This window comes from Solanum tuberosum, unplaced genomic scaffold, assembly GCF_000226075.1.
Source record: "Solanum tuberosum cultivar DM 1-3 516 R44 unplaced genomic scaffold, SolTub_3.0 scf00184, whole genome shotgun sequence".
NCBI lineage: Eukaryota > Viridiplantae > Streptophyta > Magnoliopsida > Solanales > Solanaceae > Solanum > Solanum tuberosum.
In genome coordinates this window covers 871,589-896,414 of record NW_006239109.1, presented here as the reverse complement: position 1 = coordinate 896,414, position 24,826 = coordinate 871,589, and the positions used below count along the sequence as shown (strand labels likewise).

Sequence of the window (24,826 nt, the reverse complement as noted above, 5' to 3'; positions counted from 1 at the left end):
TCAAAGTGAAATGTGATAAGCAACTTGTGACATTTGGAACAGAAAACACAATTATCATTACTCTTCCTCCATATCAAATACCAAAAAGATTGCATTTGTCAAATAAATGGCTCTAACATGCTAATGTCTTGGAACTTGATTTCCACCTTCTTGAAACACATGCATCAACTCTTGGTGCTCTTCTGTTTATGCATTGAAATGCTTCCATGGCTGGATTCTGCACAGCTTTTTCAATAATACATATACCATAAATTCATTCCACTGAACTCCTATAGGGACCTCTTCTAAAGGAAAATAAAGAGATTCTAGAGAAGTACATCTCTCCTTTAAGTTTAGAATGTTCCCGAGGCCTCTGCAAGTTAAAACCAGAAGACCAGGGAAAGGAAAGAGTAAAGCCACCTGCCTCTAGATGCAGCCATATTCACTCATCTGCAGCTTGATCAACGAGATGACAATCCTCTCAGTTGTCAATGTATCCTGTTTATGCACAAGTTGTTCGCGACCACGACACTGGTGAGCCAGCTGCCTTGCCATGAAAGGAAATGCCCATTAGGAACAGACGGAGTTGATAAATGGAATCATAGTATCAGCCAAGCTTTCCAGAAACAATAAAGACATGGACAATGATTAACAGGCCAAAACATTTTAGAGTGCATGAGACTGAGTAGCAGGAGGGAATTGCATCACAAGCTCAAAGTGAGCTACATTCCTTTGAAGGGCCTTCTGTAGCCCTCAATGAAATTACAGCTCTTTCTAATTTGGCAATAGTAAGTACAGTGATGAGGGTTAAATGACCAAAATTGACTCCAACAAGAGAGAATGGTTTACATAAATAACACGTTCATTGCCCAAGAGAAGACAATAAGAGTGTACAAGTACTATTACAAGATAATCAAACCAAAACATAAAGCCCAGTAGAACTGAACAAGATGATGAAATAATGAGTACTAAGTTACTTTCTAGGTACACCAATCAACTGATTCACATGACATGACATGTGGAATGAAATAGACATTGTATAAGAAAACCGGTTAGTTTAGGATTGAAGTGGCCTCACCATAAACCAAGTTTGACCTTTGGATTGGAATGGCTTTTACAGGATGATTAGCCGCACAATTTGACCCATAAACCGGAATGCCTTGGTTACTTCTCTCAGGGACTTATTCTTGTCATCTCTAGACCAATGCTGCAATAAAGATGCAATTGATAGAGTTAGTGGTGCTTTTGAAGCATTGAAACAAAGTCCATGATGCAAAAATATTAAGACATTTACCTTTGCCAGCATGTTAAAACTATCACGCACATCTCGCAACAATTTTTCTTCATCCCCCTCCCACTTGTAGAATTCCAACTCTTTTTCCTCTAAGAGTCTCTCAAAGGCCTAATAACATTATAGATAACCAAACATATCAATACTGCATTAAAGGAGTAAACTTGCATGCTGAAAGTCAGAGGCTCAGAGCCACTATATGACGACATGAATTGACAAAACGGTTCAAAGTACCAACCCCTTCAATTCCGAGCATTTCTTCCTGGATAACTTTATCTTCCATGGGAAGTGGTCAATCATTATATAACAAGCGAAAACTTATTAAAATGAAAATTTATGGAAGAAGCCAAAGTTCTGTTTCTTTCTTTAATATTATTACTATTATATTTTGGATAAGTCATGTGAGAAACCAAAGATTCAAGATGGTACACAAAATAAGAAATTCACCTAAATTTAAATTAGAAAAATCACAATACAACAAAGATTCTATTGCATATATTTTGACCAAGTATGAAATACAAAATCTAGAAAACTTGATCAAAATCAGATGCTATTTAGGAGGGGTATATCAGCTCTAAATGACAGTTAGGGGGTATATTAGGCCCTTTTCCCTTTAATTTGCATCCTTATATTTAAAGAGTCCTACCTAAGTCTTATGCTAGTACTATTTGAGCTTCAGAACTGTTTATGACAAGATAAAATATTAGAGCCACATAACAATTACTAAAGCTTAACTTACTAACTGTAACAAATCACGTCACCCCTCCCGAAAGAGAAAAGAAATAGTCTTGTTCATTCAGTAAGGCGTATATATCCCTGAGTAATCTTCAAACATGTCAAGATACCATGTGTTTTTCAAAAGAAATGGTTTTTATGAAGAAAAGTTCAGGATTAAAACTCTAGGAATCTAATGATGGAAAAAGGATGCATGGAGTTGTGCTCCTTCCCAAATTTTCTTAGCTCATATATTGTTTATTTGATTGTTTCAATCATAATTTTCGGAGCAAGGTCTTCATTTTCTACGTATCAATAGAAACATATGTTATATAAAGAATCTCAACACAAAGCAACATGATATGGCACTAAATAAAGCTCGCAAATCCCAGTGGCCAAATATTTTCAGCTCACAAATGAGTCTACCATGGAAGCGCAATATATAATAGTCTTTCACTGGAAGCTTCACAAAGATAACATTTGAAGAAAGACACGCTTAATTTAATACTCCGACAAATAAAAACTCCACAAAACGTTCAGAGGATAATGACAAGCACAGAAGGAAGTTGTACCTTTTTGGCTATGACTTGACCTCCTGCTATGTGTGAGAAATATATGTTGTAGAAGTGACTGAGAAATAAACGAGGAGTCTTTTCTGCCAGTTCCTCCAGATAATTGGCGTAAGTGACTCCAGGAATGCTAGGTTCAGGAATTTCATGACCCTGTTGGCCAAACCATTCTAGGTCTTTCGATATACATTCTGTTCGCTCCAATCCAGTCCTTCTGAAGTAGGCATCTACGTTAAACAAACAGCAAACAGTTTGACATCATTTGAAATTCAACAAGCAACATGTTCTAAAAGTTTTGAAGTATTCCTCTTCTTCTTTTTTCCAAATACCACAAATAGATTAAATTCAACCCTCACCAACATTTAACACTGTTTCTTTTTTCCTCTGTCATGAAAATGAGATTCAAATACCAAGAACTCCTAATAATAAGAATCTAAATAATAAAACAACACAAACTCAGTTGGTTGGCTACCTAAACTTTCACCTTGTTTGTTAGAGTTTGATAATTCAATTCCTTATTCCCCACCTTGTAATCCCCTCCTCATTTACCCTACCCCTACCCCTACCCCTAATTCAAAAAGAAAAGAGAAAAACTGAAAGTTGAAATTTTTTTGGTGAATGTAACATAAATTAACAGAGAAATCACAGAGAATTTGAATGTGTAGAACAACTTACAAGAAACATCACTGGACTCATCAACAATGCGTTCAATTGTACTAAAAACAAGCTTACTATCAACAAGATACTTGAGAAATCCTTCTATACTTGGCTGCCAAGTCGCCTCACCACCATCCCTACCACCGCCACCGCCACCTACATCATCCTCGTCCGACGAAACCGACTCATACCCATCATCTTTCATTTCATCATCACTCTCCGACTTCTTTTTGCCTTTGGAGTTACGAAATTTCATAGCAACAAACCTCATTTCTTCAGTAATACCCTTTTTCTCACCTGGGTATTGCTTTCTGTACCTCCTTCTCTTCCTCTTCCTCTTCACTGGAGGCTTTTCAATTGACGTAACCCCATCTCCTTCTTCTTCTTCTTCTTCTTCTTCTTCTTCTTCTTCTTCTTCTTCTTCTTCTTCTTCTTCTTCTTCTTCTTCTTCTTCTTCTTCTTCTTCTTCTTCTTCTTCTTCTTCTTCTTCTTCTTCTTCTTCTTCTTCTTCTTCTTCTTCTTCTTCTTCTTCTTCTTCTTCTTCTTCTTCTTCTTCTTCTTCTTCTTCTTCTTCTTCTTCTTCTTCTTCTTCTTCTTCTTCTTCTTCTTCTTCTTCTTCTTCCTCTTCGTCTTCATCTTCTTCTTCAGTTTCAGTTTCGGGTTCGGGTTCGGGTTCGGTTTCTAAGTCTGATTCTGAAAGTGTAAAGGAGGAGGCTGCATTGAAGTTTGAGCATTGAAGAACTCTGTGTGTCCACTTTTGGTACTTTGAGGAAATTGATAGGAAAGAAGTAAATTTAGCAAAAAATTGTGGATTTGGGGTTTTATGGAGCAAGGAAAGTGAAGATTTTGAGGTGGGTTTTGGTATTGGCAGCGTAGAAGATGAGCAATAGCATGTCAATGTTGCCATTTCTCTTCACAGTTATCTCTCAAGAGTCAAGGATTTAGCTCTGTTGCTGCCATTGTTGTTCTGTTTTGTTCAAATAAATTAAGCCACAAACACCGATTACACCAAGTTAAACTAAATTATTAAAACTTCTGTTTTTAATATTTCTATTTATCATTTCTAAAATAAATTTTTATTTTTAGTTGTCATTTTTGACATATCAAGAAAAGACAAATTTTTTTCATGTTTTACCTTCAACATTAAATATTAGACACAATACTATACGTTAATTAGTAAGGATTATTTGGTAAAATATCTATATCAATAATGAATGTGTCAAGTCAAACAGTAAAAGTAAAAATGCTTCAATTAATTAGACTGATTACTAGTTCCTCTAATCAGAGGTTGCAATTTTGAATTTCGAATATGAAAATATTCTTGGTACGAAGTGCTTCCCCCAAATGAACCATATACACACAAATCTGAATTAACCAAACTCTAATATGAATATCGAAATCGAATATAAACCTACGCAATGCAAATTTAGATTAATCAAACCACAATATGTATCAAAATAGAACGGAAAACCTAAAAAAAAACTAATAATACCAACAATGAATGATACTATGGATTAGTCGCTTGTTGAAAGACTAATCACTTTTCAAACACTCCATCCAAGTAAAGGAAAATAATACAGCTTATTAAACAAGTATCTCAAAGAAAGGGAAGTCATAATTTGGAAAAAAGAAATTCTATATGATACAAACTTTTACTACAGAAAAAAGTATTATACAACACTCTTTCAAGAATGATTTTTATAAGAATCATCTGCTAGAGGAAATCAATCAATGGTTAGTAAAATGTGGTTAACTCTCCCTACTGTTCAGCCTAGTAGAAACTATCACTATACAAGTAAATCTGTAAACTCAACCTATGAATTTGGTACCTCCAATATGAGCCTTGTTTAATTAATCTAGGCCACAAGGAGCTTCCAGTCCCTACTCGAGTATATCGACTACTTACACTATTTGCATGTGAATCATGGAGGAAAAAGGAATGCCAAAACTCCGTTATCCTTCGTTGTTGATTATGTACAGTTATCATCGTTTACTAAGAGCTTTCAATTTGTGCAAGAACTCTAGTGTCTCTTTATAAGAAGGATCGCTGCGACTCAAAGGCTTGCAGGAATTGATATGATCAGTTGACTCCAAAACCTGCATTCAAAATGTGGCACAGAAGATAATGATCAGTGATAGATCAATCAAAACATCACCATTGTCTACATAACTCCAGCAGAACAATCTTATCATCCATTTTCACAGTTACAGACATGCATAAGACGACGCAAGACATTGGGATCAAGTCCTTTCACGTTTTGTTTACTCCCTACATTGAAAACCTTTTCGAAAAGCTTCACTTCAACTCACCCAATAAAATTTTAGTAACGTGAAATAACATAAAGCGACAACCACTTCAAAAGTGGATCAGATTATCTCCTATTAAATATGATAATTAACTCCTATTAAAGATGATAATTAACTCCATGTTTCCTTTTAACATATTTATTTCTATACACAACTGTCAAAAAAGTTCACTAGACCCCCAAAAACAGAAAGAAGAACACTTCACTAATATGATCTGCCTTATCAAAGTAAGCTTTTATGTAGAAGAAAAAACACACTAATTTGGTCGCAATGCTCAACCGCACCAGCACAGTGCAAGCAATCAAAAATGATAATTGCAGACTATCGTAACAAATTTAAGTGTCCAGTAATCATCAATTTGAGCAACTTACAACTAGTTCTCCAAATCCGGGATATGCTGACTCTAATGGTACAATTTCCATTCGGAAAGCCCAGCCTCCATAGCCTTCAACAATTGGAGTTACCTTTGTCTACAAACGGATCCTCATTATTAGAAAGGCAACGAGAGAACTGAATTTTTTGTAAGGGAGAACTAAAGGTCAGGAAAAATATTAGTACCTCGCAGAAACTGAGGACCTCAAGCTTTCCTTTCTTATGAAGCTGTCCCATGAAATCATTTAGCTCAACCAATCTTGGAGATCCACTTCTCAGCTCCCCAATCTAGCAATGGCAAAAAGAATTATTTATAAAATTTCACACCCACGTGCACCCGCAACAAGAATCTCAAATCTCATGTGCATATTTTATTTTTAAATAAGAAACTGAAGTACTCTTGAAAAAACACACAAATTCAGAAGAGAAATAAGATAACAAGGTAAATAGAGGGAGCAGGTAAGTTTTACTAACAGTGGGTGCAGGGCGGAAAACAAAACCCATTCTCCAGGGCATGTCTGCAAGTTTGCTGCCAAAATGAGGACAGCTGTAGAATACCTGACCGAATTATTTTTAAAAAAATCAATAATAAGCAAATTTAACAAGTATATAAAATTGGTAGAATGTCTTATAATTCATCTCTGAAAGGAAGCAGGACATACAACTCCAATTGTATTCTTGACAAAGTTATCCTTCTTTTCTGCTTTTGCTTGATACAACATCTGCTTGACAACGAGGCCACCCATGCTGCCAATTGCAACAAAAAAGTGTGTTTATGTCAATACACATGTACAGCTATAGAATATCAACTTGACTAGATGCTTAAGATCAATTTAAGAAAACGATGCAAAAAGGTTTAGGTGTCATTACTAAGTGTGAAAAATGACCGATTTAGTTCAAATTTGCACTATTAGGAAGTTAAAATAATTATGATACCATAATTAAATAACAGTTAACAATGTGTACCATGAGCCAGACTGAACATGTGCAGGACAAGACAACCTTTTTGTCAATCAAAGGTGTAGGATACGAATGTTTCTTGAAAAGAGCAGAAGAGGTACTACATAACATGAACTAAATTTTCCCGCAAAGGGAGGTGATACATTTTAAACAACCCAAAAACAGAAAGTATAATGAAGGGACTTCCAATTAAGAGTGTGCATAATCACAAGCTCCAACCAATCTAACAGCTTAAAGTACGCAGTTTGATTAGGACCAACCTATGTGAAATGAATACAACTGGTCGATTGCCGATGCCTGCAGCAACAAGCTTCTCCAACAGCATGGCACTTACTTCCTGCGGGTTTAAAACAATGAAATGCATTATACATCTGATGTCACTGAATTGCAATGCACAACAGATTAAAGAACCAAATGAACAACAAAACATGCAAGGGGCTCTGCACCAACAACACTCTTCAAAATGAAGAAACCCATTCTAACAATAAAACTTTTAGATATCTTCCCAAACTGTCCTAGCATTCACTGTACACAGGAAAGTTTGTGGTTTTATCATTAACTACCTTCTTTTACATTTTCAGACACCAGTTTCCCTTTTATGTCATTATAGCACCATCGGTTACAGGTGTCATAATGATGTTTAACATGTACCCGGCAAGAAACCAAAAATGGACATCTGATTTAATTTAAGGTTGAATGCAACAAAACTTATACTGCACCCCAACTTCATCAAAAAAATTAAACTTCAACTTAATACTGCAGCCCAAATTTTATGCTGCAGTGCAGAACTATAGAGATTGACAACTTTTGGTTACTTGTTGCCAAGTTCAGCGCTTACTTAAGCTACAACACAAAACTGCATCGAAGATTTGTGCTGCAACACAAAAGTGCAATGCAGATGGTTCCACCCATCCGAGCTGGAGCTTTTATTTTATAGATATTTTGGTCTTCTTCCGACATTCCCTCATTACAATTAGTACTTGCAGTCAATCCACTAATTAGGATCTGAGTTAGTTTTAGCCTAATTTCAATGCTTCTAAGTGTTAGAATCAATCTCAAGTTTAAGTTTAGTTTTGAGAGCCTTAGCCTAATTTTAATGCTTCTAAGCATTGAAATTGATCTCATGTTCTTCATGAACTTCAAGTTGATTTTTTTTTTGAGAAAGTTAACATTGAACTTCAAGTTGAATTTATGGAGCATGAGTTCTTGTATGAGTTCATCTCTTCTCCATCATGTTTCATTTCTTTCTCTGAATTGATTTAATATGTCTTCCTTTCTGTTGACCTTGATTTGAATCAATTAGTGCATTCTTGCATATTTGTGAAACTAATATATTCTTTATCTAATTTCATTTAAATTATACTTCCGCTATTGCAACTTGGTCACCATTCCTTTGCCCCCCTTCTTGGATAAGGGTGGCCTTTTTTTGTAACTTGATATCCGGGCCAAACTACGTACACCTCAACTATATCAGTGTACCAGCTAATCTGCTACCTTCCACCAATGCAGGTACCAACTACTCACCACCAAAATTTAGACAAATGGAAAAGAATTACCTAACATTTGTCCCTCTAGAGGTGATTTGAATTCTGGTCTCCCGTGGTTCTTTACAGTTTAATTGAGCGCTCATACCCCCAGATGCAACACTCCTTTGTATTTTTTTTTCATAAGGTTTTTGGCATATAATGGTGCAAAGAAGTTGGAATAATCTCATCTTCCGTTCTCCGGTGGATAAACTATATATGGCTATGGATCTATTTTTCTTGAATGTTTTGGGATAGATAAACTAGCCTCTAACAATTGATGAAGCATTCCAGTGTTTTGCATGATGCAATGAACACAACCTCAACACACAAGATAACTTGAGAAAATTTAAGAAGTAAACAAACCTGAAGAGGTAGGCTTGCCCCGGACCACTGGGTTAGACTGCTCTGCATACAACTCCATGTTTTAAGTCAGAAACAAGGCAAACCTTTTTTTTTGGATAAACTTTAAAAGTAGACAGAGTATGCACCAACCTTGTACTTGACACTAAACAGACGGGCATGAGGAAAATCAGATGGAAGCCATTCACCAGGCCAAAATGTTCCTTCCCTTCCAGCCTCTTCATCAATTTTCTCAACCAGGCCAGATTTGGTTGAAGACTTGTCATCTGACAACCGCCAAGTTTTGAAGGGTCCCCCACGCAAGCCGTGAATAAAGACAACATCAACTAAAGGTACTTCAAATTGTGAGATATTCTCTGATTCACTAGCAGATGTCGATGTTATATCAATATTGATATCTTCATTTGTTGTACACTCACTCCCAGCAGAATCATTGGCACCTGGAGATGACCCATCCACTGATTTTGGCATAATCTTTTCTACACATTTCCAGTGCGGTAATTCAGGATTTATCAGGAGTATCATATCAGCGTAACGAGGGCAAGTTTGTTCTTTGTTAGAAACATTTCCATGAAGAACATCACCATCTACAGAATCTTCACCAGCTTCATCATCACAGAATATGTTCAAAAGTGTTGCCCTCGCATAACTTCGAATTTTAGGGTCATTGCAACCAGGAATCCCTCCGTTAGCACATTCTTCAAGCCATTCACACCACTCTTTATCTCCAACTAGTTCTTTCTTGATTTTTGGAAGAACTGAAAGTACATTTAGCAACCGTGCTGCATGCTTCCGAATATGACCGGTAGGTGGAACACGTAGACTGGATGCATCATTCTGATTCGCAGTAGTAGAAGCTTCACCAGGAACGGTTGACACCCGATCCTGTCCCTCCGATGCTCGTGACGCATCATATGCTTCTATAGCAGCCAGTTGTTCATAATCATCATCCAGTAACAAGCGCCTAAGCAAACAGAGGCCTCCATAATCAGCTATTTTGTTCTGACAAGGAGTATCTTCAGCACATATTTCTGTCAGTGCTTTAATCCCTTTCAGTGTGGCCACTGCAGAATCTGCAGCATTGATCTTAGGCAGTTTGTCTTTCTTAAGATTTTTTAGTGGCCCAGCAAAAGGTTCAAGGGAAAGAAGATCTGCCAAGGGATGTGTATCATCAGCATTGGCAACTCTTCCTAGTTGCGTTCCTACTAAATTGACAACTGCTCCAGCCAACTGATTAGCAGTTTGTGTGGCCAAAACTACATTTGCTTGATCAACTTGGGTCTGCAAAATTAAGAATCTCCATGAACCACATAGAAACCAAGGAGACACGAGATGTTTTTACTTACAAGTAAAAAAGACTACTTTCACACCGTCCCAAAACAAAAACAAAATAAATTAGTGTGACAAACCTTCACTTTATCACTTTTTGGTTGGTTATTTCCTTTGCTTAATGCTGTTTTCTTGGATTCCAGAACATCACTTAGCATAATAGTTAACCATCCCTGAGAAATTGGTATGGAGGATGGTCCATAATCTTCAAGAATGCGCGTTAGGATATTTATTGCTGAAGATCTTATAGCATCAGAGGACGGCTGCCCAAAGACCCAAGGGAGCAGAACTCCAGCCCAATGCTGGCTTTCTTCCAGGGACATATGCCATTCCCTAGCACAGAGCAACTCCAAAGCCTTAGCCAATGCTTCTTGCACCGAAGAATGCTTTGTGGTCTGTTTAGCAGCCTCTCTCATTAAATGAAGACCCTTTTCCACTACTACCTCCTGCGCTGAAGGGCTTCGCTCAAGAGAAATCAAAAATGCAGACAACGCTATCTGAGCTAGTGGGATGTCCTGAGTTTTACTTGCATGTGAAACAGTAGACAGAAGACTAGAAGTCCAATCAGAAACAGAAGTACTTAGCGGCAGATTGTGGTCTTCAAGAAGCAACTTAACCATCAGACTTCCATGCCATTTCACAGATCTCTCAGGTGCTACTAAAGCAGCCATGACCACATGTCCCTCTTGATCCAATTCTTGAATATGATACCTATTAACTTCCGAAGCCATTGCCCAATTTGCTAATGCCCAAGCAGCAAAAGGAATGGCGACTTGTTCAGAATGCAAATCATCCCAAAGGCCAGGAACCACAGCAGAAGACAAACTTGATCGTGCTGATGAACTATCACTTATGTTGTTAAACAAGAGATTACTAGGCGTATTTTTCACTGTCTGGCTAGTATTAGGAGGCCCCATCTCTACAAGCCCATTAGTTCTTGAAAGTCCTACAGCAGTCGTGCCTTCAAGAATTTTCATCCCAATACCCTTCATCCCTTCTCCACCATCATCATCCTCCCCATGAGGCTCATCCCAGTGCATACCACCTTCCTCAATTACTTCAATAGCTGCAGCAATATCTCTCATCTCAGCATCTTTGGGTAGTGTAGGTTTGAATGAAAGCTTGTCTGCACTTTCACAATGGGAAGTGACAACATCCATAATTGCTGCAACCAGCATGCTCCTACCTTTCAAGGAATCAGAAAGATCGAATGAACTACGTCTTGTATACTGCTTCCAACAAAAATTAAATATTTTCATGTCAAACTCCAAAATTATAAAATGAGATAACAACAGTTCAATAAATTTCAATTGACTTGTCACAAAGAACTTAATATATGTCGGGCCATTGATAATTTTGGAGTATCTACAAGGGCTTGCTTGAGGTGCCATTAAGTCCTGAATTTAGGCGCTAAATAGATTATATATTTCACTAAATTTAACTTTCATTAGTTACTTCCATTTAATTAGTGTAGTTTTTTCTCTCTCTTCATTTGAGTCATTTTCATTCAATCCCACACTTTGATCGAGCTTTGCATTTAAATACTGATTAAAACAACTACTATTGTGCTTCAATCTTATCTAGTATATAGGCAATATGAATCCTCAATGTCCATTCTGCTCTATTTGGATTCCTTTCATTAGTAAAGAAATAACTTTTGAAAAAAATCATGAAAATGGCCTCACCTTTTTCGATTGCCGAGGCTGAGCAGAGAAAATAAACCTAAGAAGATATGGCACAGCATGAGGCCTTCCTAAAACATCCTCACACACATTAGGATCAGCAATCAAATAGGCCAAAGCCCTTGCAGCCTCAGCCTGGGTCCAACAATTCTCCCCTGACATCGCCACCGTCTCCAGAAGCCAATCCACCACCCCGCCACCGCCAGCAGCAACAAGCGCCGCCCTCCTACTCTCGCTAGCGGCAGCAATGTCGGCTAGCAAAGCCGCAACCCTAAGCTCAAACCCGACCCGAACCTCATGATTCGCCGAAGACATAACTGACCTCAACGACTTCCATAATACAGAAGCTGCTGCCCCTGTCTTCTTCATCCTATCCACAATCCTAATCAACGACTCATTCGATTTCCCCACCACATTCTCAATTTCATCATATATTCTAATACCTTCACCACTTCCCTCCCCTTTCTCCTCTTCATCATCTCGTGTCAAAACAACAGCACAAGAAGAAACAATGGCGGTTAACAGGGTCGCCGATAAAGCAAAAACAGAGTAACGTGACAGAGAAGTAGGGTGATGGGGTTGCCGAATTGGAGGGTATTTAGGGGAAGGGACAAGATGGGGGTTATTGATATTGTTAGGGATATCGACGGAATCCTCGGGATTACGAGAAGAAGAGAGGAAACGACGGCGAGGTAAACGGATACAACACCGGCTGCTTGTTCTGCAGAGAAGTCGAAGCATAATTCGGTTGACTTACTTGAAGAAAAACGAAAATTAATGTGCTAATTGCTCGTATTGTTCGTATAGAAGAGTAATTAAGAAGATAAATTTGTGGATTATGGATAAAGGGTTAGTAGTCAAAGCGAAAATGGTGGAAAGAAAGCGGTGGCTTATGAATTTGGAGTTGCGGGAAGGGGGAAGAATGGAGAAATGGACGAGGGAATTTAAGAGGTAATATGCGGAATCTTGTAATGTTAATTTGTCAAATTTAGTCCTAATCAGATGACTTTAAATGGACACTTGAGGGTGAATGTGTAAATAAATTATGTATTGCGTTCGATGTTTGATATTGACTTATAAAGTATTTTTGTATCCATGACTCAAATCTAAAAGGTGATTAAAAATGTTGAGGTATTTACCGTTTCATTAGTATAATTTTTGGTGATTTTTATTTAAAGTATGATACTCTTATTTATGTTGAATATAAAAAAACATGAATAACTATATATTAGTTTTCCAAATAAACCTTCAATCATGTATTCATGTTATTATTTGGACCCATATATAATTAATTATTAGAGGAGGATTTACTTGCCAAATCAATAGGAAGAACACGAAAAACTATTAATCCCACCGAACCCAAAGGTAGATATGACTCTTTTTCGTTGCAAATAATAGATCTAGATATTTTGACATTTGAATCACTATGTCATTTAGACTTTTTAATAAATGTATAGGTCGATAGCCTCTTATATATTTGTTAGTAAATTTTATTTAGATATTTAAATTATGATATATTTTAATCGAGTATTTGAATATATAAAATTGTTCCTATTAGATATTTCTGGCTCAAAATATTTTAAAAAAATTACACGTGTTTTTGAATATATAAGTTAACTACGTAAAATATATCACATCTTTTTACTTATACGCGTTAACCTTCATGAGGTTGTAGTCGTAAAACTTCATGCATGTTCCATTACAAGTTTACAACTACAATCACCATTATCATTGTCAACCATCATTCATCACCACCAACCATCTCTATCATCACAATCACAATTACTGTCAGTCACTAGCAAACATATCACTTCCACCATTGTTATTCTATTAACTTCACTACTATCGTCATCACCTTCGCTATCACTATCAACCATTACCATTACTACGACAAATCTCTACTACCAACCACATCCAATTACCACTAACACATCGTCAACCACCACATGTTCTTCATCCATCACCATCATCGCCACCAACGGTTAACATCAATCAACTCTATTATTACAACCTCCATCATCACTATCAATCACTAATCACCACTAACACATCGTCAAACACCATGTATTCTTCAACCTTCACCATCGTTACCCTCAACTGATAACATCAATCAACTCCACTATCACAATCTTCACCATCACTACCAACCATCATTATCGTGTTAGTCATTACAACACCAACTGTTGACACCCAATTTTGGACCTCCACAATATAAATTAATCATCGAGCTTCCTAAATTCTAAATGATTTGAAATAATTGGCTTTATAAAATTCAAAATAATTTTCAAGTCATTTTAAAGTAGTTTTGTCATTTTAATAAATTTAAAATAATAAATGTGATATTTATATAATTATGTGTCTAATTAGTATATTTTATGAATGTTCGAAATTTGTCTCAAAAGGATTTTACTTTTATTTAAATATTTGGTTATTTAGTCGTTTATATTGTTAAATTATTTAGTTTATAATTAAGTTAATTATTTTATTTCATTAAGATTAAGGAGCTCACTAATTAATTTTATTGATTTGTCTTATTTAGTTTTTAGCCGAATTACCAACTAAATTCATTTCGGTTAAAATGTTATTTCAATTCGGTTACGTTTGAAATTCGTACTTGATTGCAAGACCAAGAGGCTGGGCTATTTATTTTCCTCATATTGGCAGCCCCATTCCCCTTAATTCTTCAACAATGATCAGTCCAACACCTCAACAACAATCCAATTCACAGCCCAAATCAACCCCCCAACCGACCCAACCAATTAATCCCAATTAATTCCGGTCCACACAACAGTAAAACTGACCCAGTCCAGCTCCTATAACCCGACCCAACACCACTAACCCAATACACATACAATACAACAACTTTACTAGCCGACCCCATCCCCTTTCCCTTCCAATTCCAACACTACAATACAATAAACAACAGCCATACAGTACCAAAACAGCCCCCTGCCAGCGTCTTCCTCTTCCCCAGACGCAAACCCAAAAACGTCAAAGCAACAACAATCCGAAATGTCAACAAATAGCAGCTCCCACAACTTTCTCTGCAACAACCGCCCACCCTGCTCCTCGTCCGGATTTTCTGGGATTTTGGACGAAATCTCATACCAAACCCAACTGCTCCCTGGAAAAGGATTTTTGAATTTTGAAACCAAGGGAGAATTCCGTTTTGACCCTTGTTCCTATCCGTTTTTCACCCTAATTTCCCCCTATAAATACATCTCTCTTCCATTGGAGGTGGGGATTGGAGGAAAAAAAATTTAAGGCAAAGAGAGCAGCTTAAATGAAATAGCTAAATTACATACAAAAATGTACTACAAAAAGTCAGAAGAAGCAATCGATTTTGGTGTTCGAGTTCAATATTTTGCTCGGATTTCTTGACCGTTGCTCGAGTCGGAATCTCATTGTGGTCGTGGGAAGCTACCTTTCTGCTCGTTTCCCCTGTTTCGCTGCACAACAAGAGGTAATCTCTACTTTCATCTATATTCCATTGGTTTGTTTCTTCGATCAGGCTCTTGTTTCTTTTGGGATTGGTTTTCTTAATCGTTTACTCACTGTGTTGCTTAGTTTCGATCAACTTAGTTACTCTTTAAGGCTGATAGCTCATTTGTTCTTTGTAACTGTGTTCTCTTAATGTTGGTTATCCGTATAGAAATGTGATAAATAAGAGAGGTTACGGTTTTTGATAGTCTGCTGTTGTTTTCTCTCTGTTATTGTTAATCTTGGTCACTGATACTTGGTTTGCTTGACAAATGTGTCTAATTTCTTTCCTTCTTTAATCAAAATATTGCTCTTGTCTTGTTCCATTTTTAAGGACTTGTTTAAATAAAAACACGTCGCTATTCTTAGTCCCTGCATCTTAGGAAGGTTCATTCGATTATAACTAGTGTTGTTCTCGGAATATCTTTAAAGCATTTAAATAATTAAATGGTCTGTCGTTCTTAATTTTGTAAGGTTCGTTTTGCTTCTGTCCGAAGTAATCTATTGTGATTTGGTATGTCTTGAAAGAGGCGACATGTTTCATCTTCTTCTAACCGCTAATTTGGTTTTGGGTTTATAAGATGAAACCATTTTTTATAAGCACGACTCATTGATAGATTTCCTTAGTGTCGCATTTAAGTATGATAGCCTACATCCCCATTCTTTGAATTCACAGTAGTTCCAACTTGTCTTCTTTATCAATGAGTCAATATTTGTCTGGGGCATGATTTGTATGTTTTGTTTATAATTGTTTAGTTTAGCAGCTTAACAAAAAAAAAAAAATGTTAAAACATAGTTGGCAAATTGTTTAATCATAGTGGGTTAGATTTTGATTTATATGGATTCTAAAAGATTGCCAAATTTTGTTATATGGAAGTATGCGGGATTTATACATATATGCAATAATAATAATAATAATATATATATTTATTGTTCATATATTTGTTGACGGTCATTATGTTAATTTGATGTGTGAAATAGTTGATGTACTCTCCTAATTACCCTTTTTTTTCTTTAAGCTATGATGCCCCTCGTAAAGTGATCGAACCTAAATAACTGGCTTTAGGTGTTAGCCTCTTCTATTTGCATATCTGTGCACTAAATAAATTGGTTAATATGTGTTGTTGTGGATTATTTTTAGTGCCAAGGTAGTAGCTTGAATAGTCATTATTCTATCATTAATATGACTCGAGCATTTAGTGTCTTTGGAATATATGTCCCGTTATCTAGATCCATGTTGTTTGGGTTCAATTGAATTATTCTCTTTATATTGGCTTAGGGGACTGGTGTGATCTGTTTTAGACATGTTGTTGCTTTATTATTCTACGGAACTAATTTTTATCATCATTTTATCGCATGTGAAATCTGTCCGAGTTCATTATGAACTCCTATCGCCTCCCCTTTGCATTTCGGGAGAACCATGAAGGCTCAAACTCCTTTATCGAGTCAACCGACCATTGAAAATTGACGTACAGGTCCCGAAGTTGAAAAAATGTGAAAGCAGAGGAGAATTGAAAAGATTGGGCCAAAGGCCCACTCTTTATGCAAAAAAATTGTATTTTGTTATTATTGGGCCTAAGCCTATTTAGTCATTATGTTTATTATTTTATTAGAATTTATGACAGGTGAAAAATTGGGCCTAAGGCCCAAAGAAAAAAAAGAAAAAAAAAATTTCTTTATGTTAGTATAGGACAGGTGCAGGTGACTCAAATGGGCCGAAGACCCGAATGAAAATAGGCCCAAATGCTGGCCCCGGCGGACAGAAAACCAGATTTGGGCCAAATCCCTTTCCCTAGCTCTTTGTTTTATCATGTTTATTTACTTGTTAATATTTGCCATTAATCTTAAGATCAACAATTCAAATCTCCGAAAGACGTCCATTTTGCTTTAAAAAATTAACGAAATCAGTCATCTCTTAACAAGATTTAAAGAAATAATTTTGCAAGATAGCTCACTTAGATGATATTTAAACATTTCCCCTTTAAAATAGTTCTAACTATAAAATAGTTCAATTTTGCAAGTTAAGTTAAGTTAAATTATTTTAGCCAAATAATTAATTATCAGATAACTGCGTATTAGCGAGCATTTCGGGTGCTTTCAATCCCTTCCCGAAATGCTAATAAGAATCCCGAACCCCTTTTAAGTTTTCATTAGATTTTCTGTTTTAGTCTTTTGAAAACAACAGTTTTAGTAAAATTAAGTGGCGACTCTTAAATCAGTCTAATTATCATTTTTAAATAAAACACCAACCACCTCCATTAATACAACTATCATCATCATCACCATAATCATCTTCGCCAGCAAACATATATCCTATTCATTTATTTTAAATATTTAATTACTTTGTTTTATGTATTTGAATGGTATGTTTATTATATTTGAGAACAAATAAATTATGTTTATTTAGATGTTGAAAAACAAACATTATTAATTATTCATTATTTAAATCTAGAGAAATATTTTAATTATTCATATGTGCTTTAGATTCATCTTAAATCTTAATCTTAACGAAAATAAATAAGATCCACTTCAAAAATCTTTCTCATGATTTAATCAGAAAGTATTTAATAAAAATATTTTATTATATATTCAAATGCTTAATTATAATATATTAAAATTCAAATATTTAAATAATTTTTATCAAGAAATTTAAATAATTATCGATGTATTAAGCATTTTATTTATTTTGCTATATTACAAAATTTTAAAACAATGGGCACATACATGAGTGTAAAAACCCAAAGAATTTGCAAAACCCCACACCATTTTGCTTTTCCCCTCTAATTTTATTCCCTTTTTCCTTCAAGTCTTCTCTTTTACATTAAAAAAACCGTTTCCCCTTTGCAACCCTGTATGGCTTCCTCAAGCAAAGAGCCGATCTCCAATCCCCCAATCCCCGACGAAGACGATGAGGAAGAAGACGATTACGACGAAATCGATGAAGATGATGAAGAAGAAGAAGAGCGAGAGCGAAGGCCAGTAACTGAAGAATCTCGAGTGCGTTCCGATAGGGCTAAAATGGAGAATTTATTCCGGCGGCTGTCGTCTGAGAGAGTGCCTATAAGAGTCCATGATGTGATTATCCAAGGGAATACGAAGACTAAGGAATCACTTATTGAGGCCGAAATGGAAGCCCTAAAAAATGCAACAACTCTTCAGGAGTTGCTTAAGGCTGCCAGTATTGCAAATGCGAGACTTCAACAGCTTGATATTTTCGATTCCGTTAAAATTACTCTGGATTCTGGTCCACCGGAGCTGCCTGGGACTACAAATGTGGTTGTTGAGATTGTCGAGAGTGAAAATCCACTTACTGGAAGTGTTGGAGTTTTCTCCAAGCCTGAGGTAAACTATCAATTACTGTGTTCTTTAGAGTTTGATGCGTTATGTTTGATTATACGCTTAAATTAACTCAAGCTCTGCTCAGTTGATTGATGTGTGAATGAGGAAATATTGAAACTTAGACATTTAATTGCTTGCACTACTATGGATAATTCAGGAAAAGATTCTGCATTTTAGGTGACAAGTTTTTAGTAGTATTTCCAATTCAATGTTTGCGAATTCGAATTGCCAAACCAACAATTCGCAAAGGTTGTCAGTCATGGATGTATGGAGATTTGCAAAATCATCCTCACATTAGTGTCTCAATTCTATCTCTGATCTCCCTATGTTCAATCAGAACTTGTTGCTAATTGTTTTTTTTATAACAAATTAACTAGGTTCAGATTGTTACCCCTTTTCTCTCTGAGAAAACTGACTTATACATTCTCCATCTAAAAGAAAAACTGACATACATTTCGTTCTCCATTTTCTACATGCGTAAGTTTTAGTACACATTGTCCAAGGTGTTTCCCGTCTGCACTAATGACCCCCTTGGCTTCTCTCTTTGCCTTCTTATACTCTTGAAGACCTCCTAGTCTGCTGTTGGCGACTTACTATACTCTCGTTTTGCTTTAATCACTCTTTGCATCTCCTTATGTTTATGGTTGAAATCCTAGGCATTAAAAATACCTAGAACTTCATTTGCTACTTTTCTGACTACATTGGCTTCTAAGTCACATCCTCCTTCATTCATCCTTGTCATGAATTCTATTTGGTTTCTGAATAATAGCTTTTGCCACCAAATTTTTGGCTCCATGTAGCTCTTCTAACTCTTTCGCTTCACATCTACGACCCTCAGGTGACTAGGGTGTGGCCTAGTATGATTTTGTAGTCCTTATGTGTGTCTAATCCCTTGTTTTGGTGAGGATGTAGTCTGAGACTAAGTGCACCTTTATTTTCAAATACTATTGATTGTGATTCTTTTTTCTAAATAAGTGCAAGTTAAAACAAAATCATTAGTTGGAGCACCCTCTGAAATAGCCTTCTACCTTTTCATTTCTGGTATCACAACTATAGCTCCATGTGTTTGGTCAAATCCGTTATATTATGTTATAGATGTCCTCAGAGATCTCTCCTAATAATGTTCTGCTGGTCACTTTTGCATTTCTGGTACCACAACTATATCTCCTTGTGTTTGGTCAAAGCTGTTACTACATTTTTTTATATGTCCTCACAGATCCTCTTCCAATAAAGTTAACTTGGAAGAGACTAGTTTTAAATTCCCTCAAAGCCATTCTATATGACTTATTTTAACTGGTCAAGGAGTGTAAGATGTTAACTTGACTAGTTTATTTTTATAAACAACTTGATTTATATAATTTATAGTTGTGATAGTGAAAAGAAAAAAATAAGTGATAGCTGAAGAGTTAATATGATAGACAAAGCATCACATCAAAAGTTCAAGATTTAAATGTTTAGTTAACTATTTTAGGACATCTAAAATGAGAAGTATGTCAATCACAAAAAAGGAGAAAAAAAAGAGTGAGAATCTCATAAGAATTGGGGTGTATTAAAGATATTTCATTCACCTGGTATAGTGGTATTACACTGGGAAAATATCGCTAAAATATCTAGAAGAAATTGTTGTGGAAAATAGTTAAGCCATAGTTATATTAGGTGGATTTATCCATTAACAGAATGAAAGGTAGCATACTCCAAAGGGGTGAAGAAAATGCAAAGCTAGTACTGAAGTTCACCTTGCACTGGCTACATAATGCAAACACACTTGAGCGTGGTGTTAAAAGTATGATATTTGTTGTGAATGTCATCTATATAGAAGTAAAAGTTACGGCTTTAAGTTGGAAAAAGATAATACGCCTGGAGTCTTTAAGCTTGTCTTCAGCTGTGTTTAAAGATAAATTAGGAAAAGAAGAGAAGATTGGCAGTATGTCATTGGGGCTAGCTAATTGCAACGACTGTTGAGGATGTGGATACATAGTTGAGTGTGACACTATGTGCTATTTAGGGAAAAACTTCACTTCAGTTTGCATGTGTAACTAAGAACTAGCATAGACCATACTTTGTTACCCTGCTATTGGTGAACAAAATATTGGGTTCTGTCACGTGGTGCTGTAAATGTGCTTCGGATTTATAGAAGCAACATGCTTACATTATTTGCTGTTTTTTCCTTGGATTTTGATTATAACTTTAATTTGCTTCTGTAGGCTAGAGCTTGGTCACTTGAAGGTTCCTTGAAGCTGAAAAACTTGTTTGGTTATGGGGATATATGGGATGGGTCTTTGGCCTATGGCTTGGACCTGACTTCAGAGGTCAGTGCTGGTGTGTCTCTCCCCAGATTCAAAAAATTGATCACCCCTGTGACAGCTCGATTATTTCTTCTTTCCCAAGATTGGCTGAAGTTCTCCTCATATAAAGAACGAGCGTTGGGACTTTCTCTTGGCCTACTGTCATCCAGAAGGCATGATTTGTCCTACAGTCTCGCTTGGCGAACCTTGGCTGACCCATCTCAAATGTCATCAAGAGCAGTGAGGAGACAGCTTGGGCATAGCTTAATTTCGGCTCTGAAGTATACATTCAAAATTGATAGGAGAAATTCTCCTTTAAGACCAACCCGAGGATATGCCTTTCTGTCGTCTTCTCAAATTGGTGGCGTCTTACCAGATCATCGGGGGTTACGCTTTCTCCGTCAGGTTCGTACAGTTCACTTTCTTATTTTATGTCTTTCATCCCTTTTTCCCTTTTTTCCTCCCAAAAGTAGATTTTGCCGTCTCTGTGGCTGAAACCTCTTTAAGTTGTTTTTTGAACTTCTGTCAGTAGTGTGATATCCAGGTTTATATTGATGTTGAGCAGTTAGATTTAACTGCAGTTTTCCTTCTACCCGTTCTGTTTTATTGTTTTAGATGTAATCTGTAACTCACTCGTTCTGGCTATCTTGCCTGGTAACTATTCATACCATAGCCATATATTTCCCGCCAATATGACAGTCTGATTCTGAACCTATATATGCTTCTGAAATATCAAAATCACAGTATAACAGAACTTATGGATTTCTGAACAGGAGTTGGACTTCCGCTATGCTTTACCTCTGGGATTTTATAATGCTGCTTTCAACATTGGAATTTCCGCTGGTGTAACTGTTCCATGGGGAAGTGGGTTCTTAAGTCATCCCACCTATTTACCTGAGAAATTTTTCCTGGGTGGTAATTCTTCTCCAGTTTGTGCACTGGGTGGCCCATCATCTTTGTTGGGCTTTAAGACCAGGGGATTGGGCCCTGCTGAACCTAGAAGGCAAGTTACAGAAAATTCCACTGATGAGAGCTCTGATGCATCTTCTGCAATGGATTTCGTGGGAGGAGACCTTGCGGTTACTGCTTTTGCAGACCTTTCTTTTGATCTACCACTGCGGGTATTGAGAGAAGCTGGGATTCATGGCCATGCTTTTGCTTGTACCGGAAGCCTGAATAAATTGACGGAAAATGCGTATAAAGATCTATCTTTACAGAAATTCAAAGAATCATTCCGAGCGTCGGCCGGATTTGGTGTCATTGTACCGACCAAGCTCTTCCGAATGGAGGTAAGTAATCCATGTTAATATCTGCTTGTGGATTTTTCTTCTTCGCTATAAAAGTTGTTCTCAGATGCAAAAATTTCTTCTTCGCCATATATGTTTCTGAACTTTCTTCTAATTTTTCTACCCATGCAATAAAAGTTCCTTTCCTTGTAATGCACCTATATGCTTTTTATTTGTTCATTTGTGCCTTTCTCCACTGAAGCATGGCTGGCGGTCTCTATGCTTTTTTCCTTTGGCTCAATGATTTTCTAATCAGACGTTCAGAAACATACATGTAGTTTGATAAATGTCGAAATTACATGATGATAGTGGACGCAACTTTTTTTTTTTTTGAAAAATGCATATGAGTTTCCTGGGCATTTCTGACTATTTGATTCCATCACCAGGTTAATTACTGCTATATACTGAAGCAGCAAGAGCATGACCGAGGGAAGACTGGTGTGCAGTTCAGCTTCTCCTCATCTTTCTAGAAGCTCAACATTGCATGTTCTGTTCCCAGTGAATTGATACGGCATGATTTCCTTCCCCCGTTTCTCTGTTTTGTATGAGATGCAAATTTAGGCGGCCCCAACAAGTGCACTTCAGTTTCAAACTCTGGACAATTTTTCAATCCACTGTTACAGGCAAATAATTGGTGGCAAGTATTAGCATACATTCAATACGTTGATTTTCAATCCGCTGCCCCAAAATTCCCCGTTTGTTATTGGTGATTCATTTCTTATTCTGGGAGTTCACCTTTGAAATTGATGTTTTTGATGTGCTATACCCTTGTATCAAGAGGCTCACTCAATACAGAGGACCATTAAAATTTCTTTAACGGGCGACCTTTACGAGTTATGATTCGCTTGTAGGAGTCCTTAAAGAGACCTTTTGGAAATGATGGTTATCTACTTTAACCCCTTTGAATTTAAGTGTGTTTGTATGAAGGAAAATGGTTTCTCGAGAAGCAAGTAAGTTTTTTACTTAAAAATAAGTGTTAGATAATTATGTAAGAAAATAATCAAATAGTATATGTAATCTAGCAAAATCTTACGGGAGTGGAGAGTGGCAGGTGGGTAGGGAGGAGTTAAAAGAACTTGGAATGTCATGAAACTTGTTTGTTTTCTACTTTTATGGGGAAGTTATATTCCTCATTTTTATTCTTTTAATTGGAAATAAAAAAACATTTTTTACTCTTTTAGTAGGAAAATCAGTGTTTGCAATAGTACCTCTATGAACTACTATAAGATGACACATCTTTAATGTTATTACTGTGGACATACAATTTTTCAGTTTCGACGTTGAATTGTAAACTTATTTGTTCGACGTTGAATTGTAAAATTATGCCAAACTTTCTATTCAACCAATTAAATAGTCTAGAAACATTCATTTTCAATGATGAGAGTACCATAGACTAGTTCTCTTGTTGTATGCAACAAGAAAGTAATATCTATTTCTTTTTTCCCTTTTTCAATTTGACCATTTCTCTCGGTTCAACTCTTTTCTTTCACGATAAGAAATAAAATTAATTAACTCTCAAATAATCGCACAAGGTTGAAATCAAGTCTACTAACGTGTTCCATAGTTAGAAAGTTGTGATGCTTTGTTAGAGACGGATTCAGGATTTTAAATTTACGAGTTTTAAATAGCTCTTTGAAGTTATTGAGTCTTGGATTATAATTCTTAAATACAATAACAATACCAACTACATATATCTTTAATTTTAAAAAAATCTCTAGGTCCCGTTTGGCTCCAAGAATACTTGAGAAAAAATTTGGTGGAAAACTTGAAAAGTGGTGTTTGGTCATAGAACTTGGCAAATATATTTGCCAAGTATCCCAAGTTCTCAAATACTAGAAAAAATTAGTATTTGGGCCAAGTTCTAATATTTTAGAATTTTACAAAATTCAAAAATTACTCCAAACTTTTATATTTTATAAAAATACCCATTATTTATTAAGTCCAATTAATATTTGTTACTACTTTTTCCGGAAAAGTTAAGTTTGAGTTCTAATTTGAACGATAAAATTGAAAAAAAAGAACAATTCGTTTTAATGGGTTATAATTATAACTGAATCAATGACAAGTTTGAATATGCGATTAATGTATTGCTCTTGTATATATTGTTATTTTTTTGTTGTTGATTGCTATCAATTATGTTGTAAGGTTATTTTTTAACTGAACATATTCACTATAAATAGATACTACAAATTTATGGATATTTTTAATGGTTTTAGAACTTATGGGTATAAATCATATTTTTTAAAATATTCAAATATTCTTGGAAAAACTTGGGGCCAAACACATGGTGTAATTTCACCAAAAATTTGGCCCAAATATTATTTGCCAAGAATATTTGTTGGGAACTTGGAGCCAAACGCTAGATTAATGTTTTTTTTTAAAAAACAACTACATATCCAGTTTAATTCTATAAGTAGAGTCTATCTAAGGTTGTATGTATTTGACTCACCTCTATATTTGGGAGACAAAGATAATATTTTCGATAAATCTCGATTTAAAGTAAAACAATTCAAAGCAGCTCGAAAAATGAAATGATAGAGTAAAGAAGCCATGACAAATATAATACTACTAGGATAAACATCATAATACATTTTGAAAAAAATCTATTAATTATAACAAAATAGTACAATAACCAAAATACACAAAACAATACAGAAAACTTCCTTACATAACCAACAGGGTGGCTTAAA

At 35.9% G+C, this 24,826-nt stretch overlaps 3 protein-coding genes across 4 annotated transcripts; 1 reads left to right on the top strand and 2 right to left on the bottom strand.

Moving 5' to 3' along the window:
* Nucleotides 1-54: 54 nt before the first annotated feature.
* Nucleotides 55-4,218, bottom strand: LOC102580772 (probable inactive heme oxygenase 2, chloroplastic). The gene is made up of 6 exons (XM_006354856.2): nt 3,858-4,218; nt 3,229-3,632; nt 2,557-2,780; nt 1,274-1,381; nt 1,058-1,186; nt 55-522 (listed from the first exon to the last, which is right to left on the bottom strand). Exons 1-5 carry the CDS (start codon nt 4,115-4,117, stop codon nt 1,094-1,096), a joined length of 1,089 nt encoding a protein of 362 aa, XP_006354918.1. The 5' UTR covers nt 4,118-4,218; the 3' UTR covers nt 55-522; nt 1,058-1,093.
* A 662-nt stretch (nt 4,219-4,880) lies between these two features.
* Nucleotides 4,881-12,709, bottom strand: LOC102580206 (uncharacterized). Of its 2 annotated transcripts, XM_006354854.2 has the most exons (10): nt 11,750-12,709; nt 10,145-11,293; nt 8,868-10,016; nt 8,739-8,780; nt 7,110-7,186; nt 6,552-6,636; nt 6,364-6,447; nt 6,076-6,177; nt 5,889-5,987; nt 4,881-5,307 (listed from the first exon to the last, which is right to left on the bottom strand). In XM_006354854.2, the coding sequence occupies exons 1-10, from the start codon at nt 12,485-12,487 to the stop codon at nt 5,194-5,196; spliced, it is 3,639 nt and encodes a 1,212-aa protein (XP_006354916.1). In that variant the 5' UTR covers nt 12,488-12,709; the 3' UTR covers nt 4,881-5,193. The 2 variants fall into 2 exon arrangements, with proteins under 2 accessions (XP_006354916.1, XP_006354917.1); XM_006354855.2 differs by lacking the exons at nt 4,881-5,307; nt 5,889-5,987; nt 6,076-6,177; nt 6,364-6,447 and having other exon boundaries at nt 8,739-8,775.
* A 5,258-nt stretch (nt 12,710-17,967) lies between these two features.
* On the top strand, nt 17,968-23,013 carry LOC102579885 (sorting and assembly machinery component 50 homolog B-like). The gene is made up of 4 exons (XM_006354853.2): nt 17,968-18,568; nt 20,770-21,255; nt 21,624-22,139; nt 22,523-23,013. The coding sequence occupies exons 1-4, from the start codon at nt 18,080-18,082 to the stop codon at nt 22,604-22,606; spliced, it is 1,575 nt and encodes a 524-aa protein (XP_006354915.1). The 5' UTR covers nt 17,968-18,079; the 3' UTR covers nt 22,607-23,013.
* The last annotated feature ends 1,813 nt before the right edge of the window (nt 23,014-24,826 follow it).

Coding starts and splice junctions, on each gene's coding strand:
- LOC102580772 (XM_006354856.2), bottom strand. CDS start 4,117: ATGGCAACATTGACATGCTATTGCTCATCTTCTACGCTGCCAATACCA. Junction 1,382..2,556: donor GTCAAGTCATAGCCAAAAAG/GTACAACTTCCT, acceptor TAATGTTATTAG/GCCTTTGAGAGACTCTTAGA. Junction 1,187..1,273: donor GTTTTAACATGCTGGCAAAG/GTAAATGTCTTA, acceptor TCTTTATTGCAG/CATTGGTCTAGAGATGACAA.
- LOC102580206 (XM_006354854.2), bottom strand. CDS start 12,487: ATGCTTCGACTTCTCTGCAGAACAAGCAGCCGGTGTTGTATCCGTTTA. Junction 6,637..7,109: donor GTTGTATTCATTTCACATAG/GTTGGTCCTAAT, acceptor TGCAATTGGCAG/CATGGGTGGCCTCGTTGTCA. Junction 6,448..6,551: donor TCAAGAATACAATTGGAGTT/GTATGTCCTGCT, acceptor TAATTCGGTCAG/GTATTCTACAGCTGTCCTCA.
- LOC102579885 (XM_006354853.2), top strand. CDS start 18,080: ATGGCTTCCTCAAGCAAAGAGCCGATCTCCAATCCCCCAATCCCCGAC. Junction 18,569..20,769: donor GAGTTTTCTCCAAGCCTGAG/GTAAACTATCAA, acceptor TTGCTTCTGTAG/GCTAGAGCTTGGTCACTTGA. Junction 22,140..22,522: donor CCAAGCTCTTCCGAATGGAG/GTAAGTAATCCA, acceptor TTCCATCACCAG/GTTAATTACTGCTATATACT.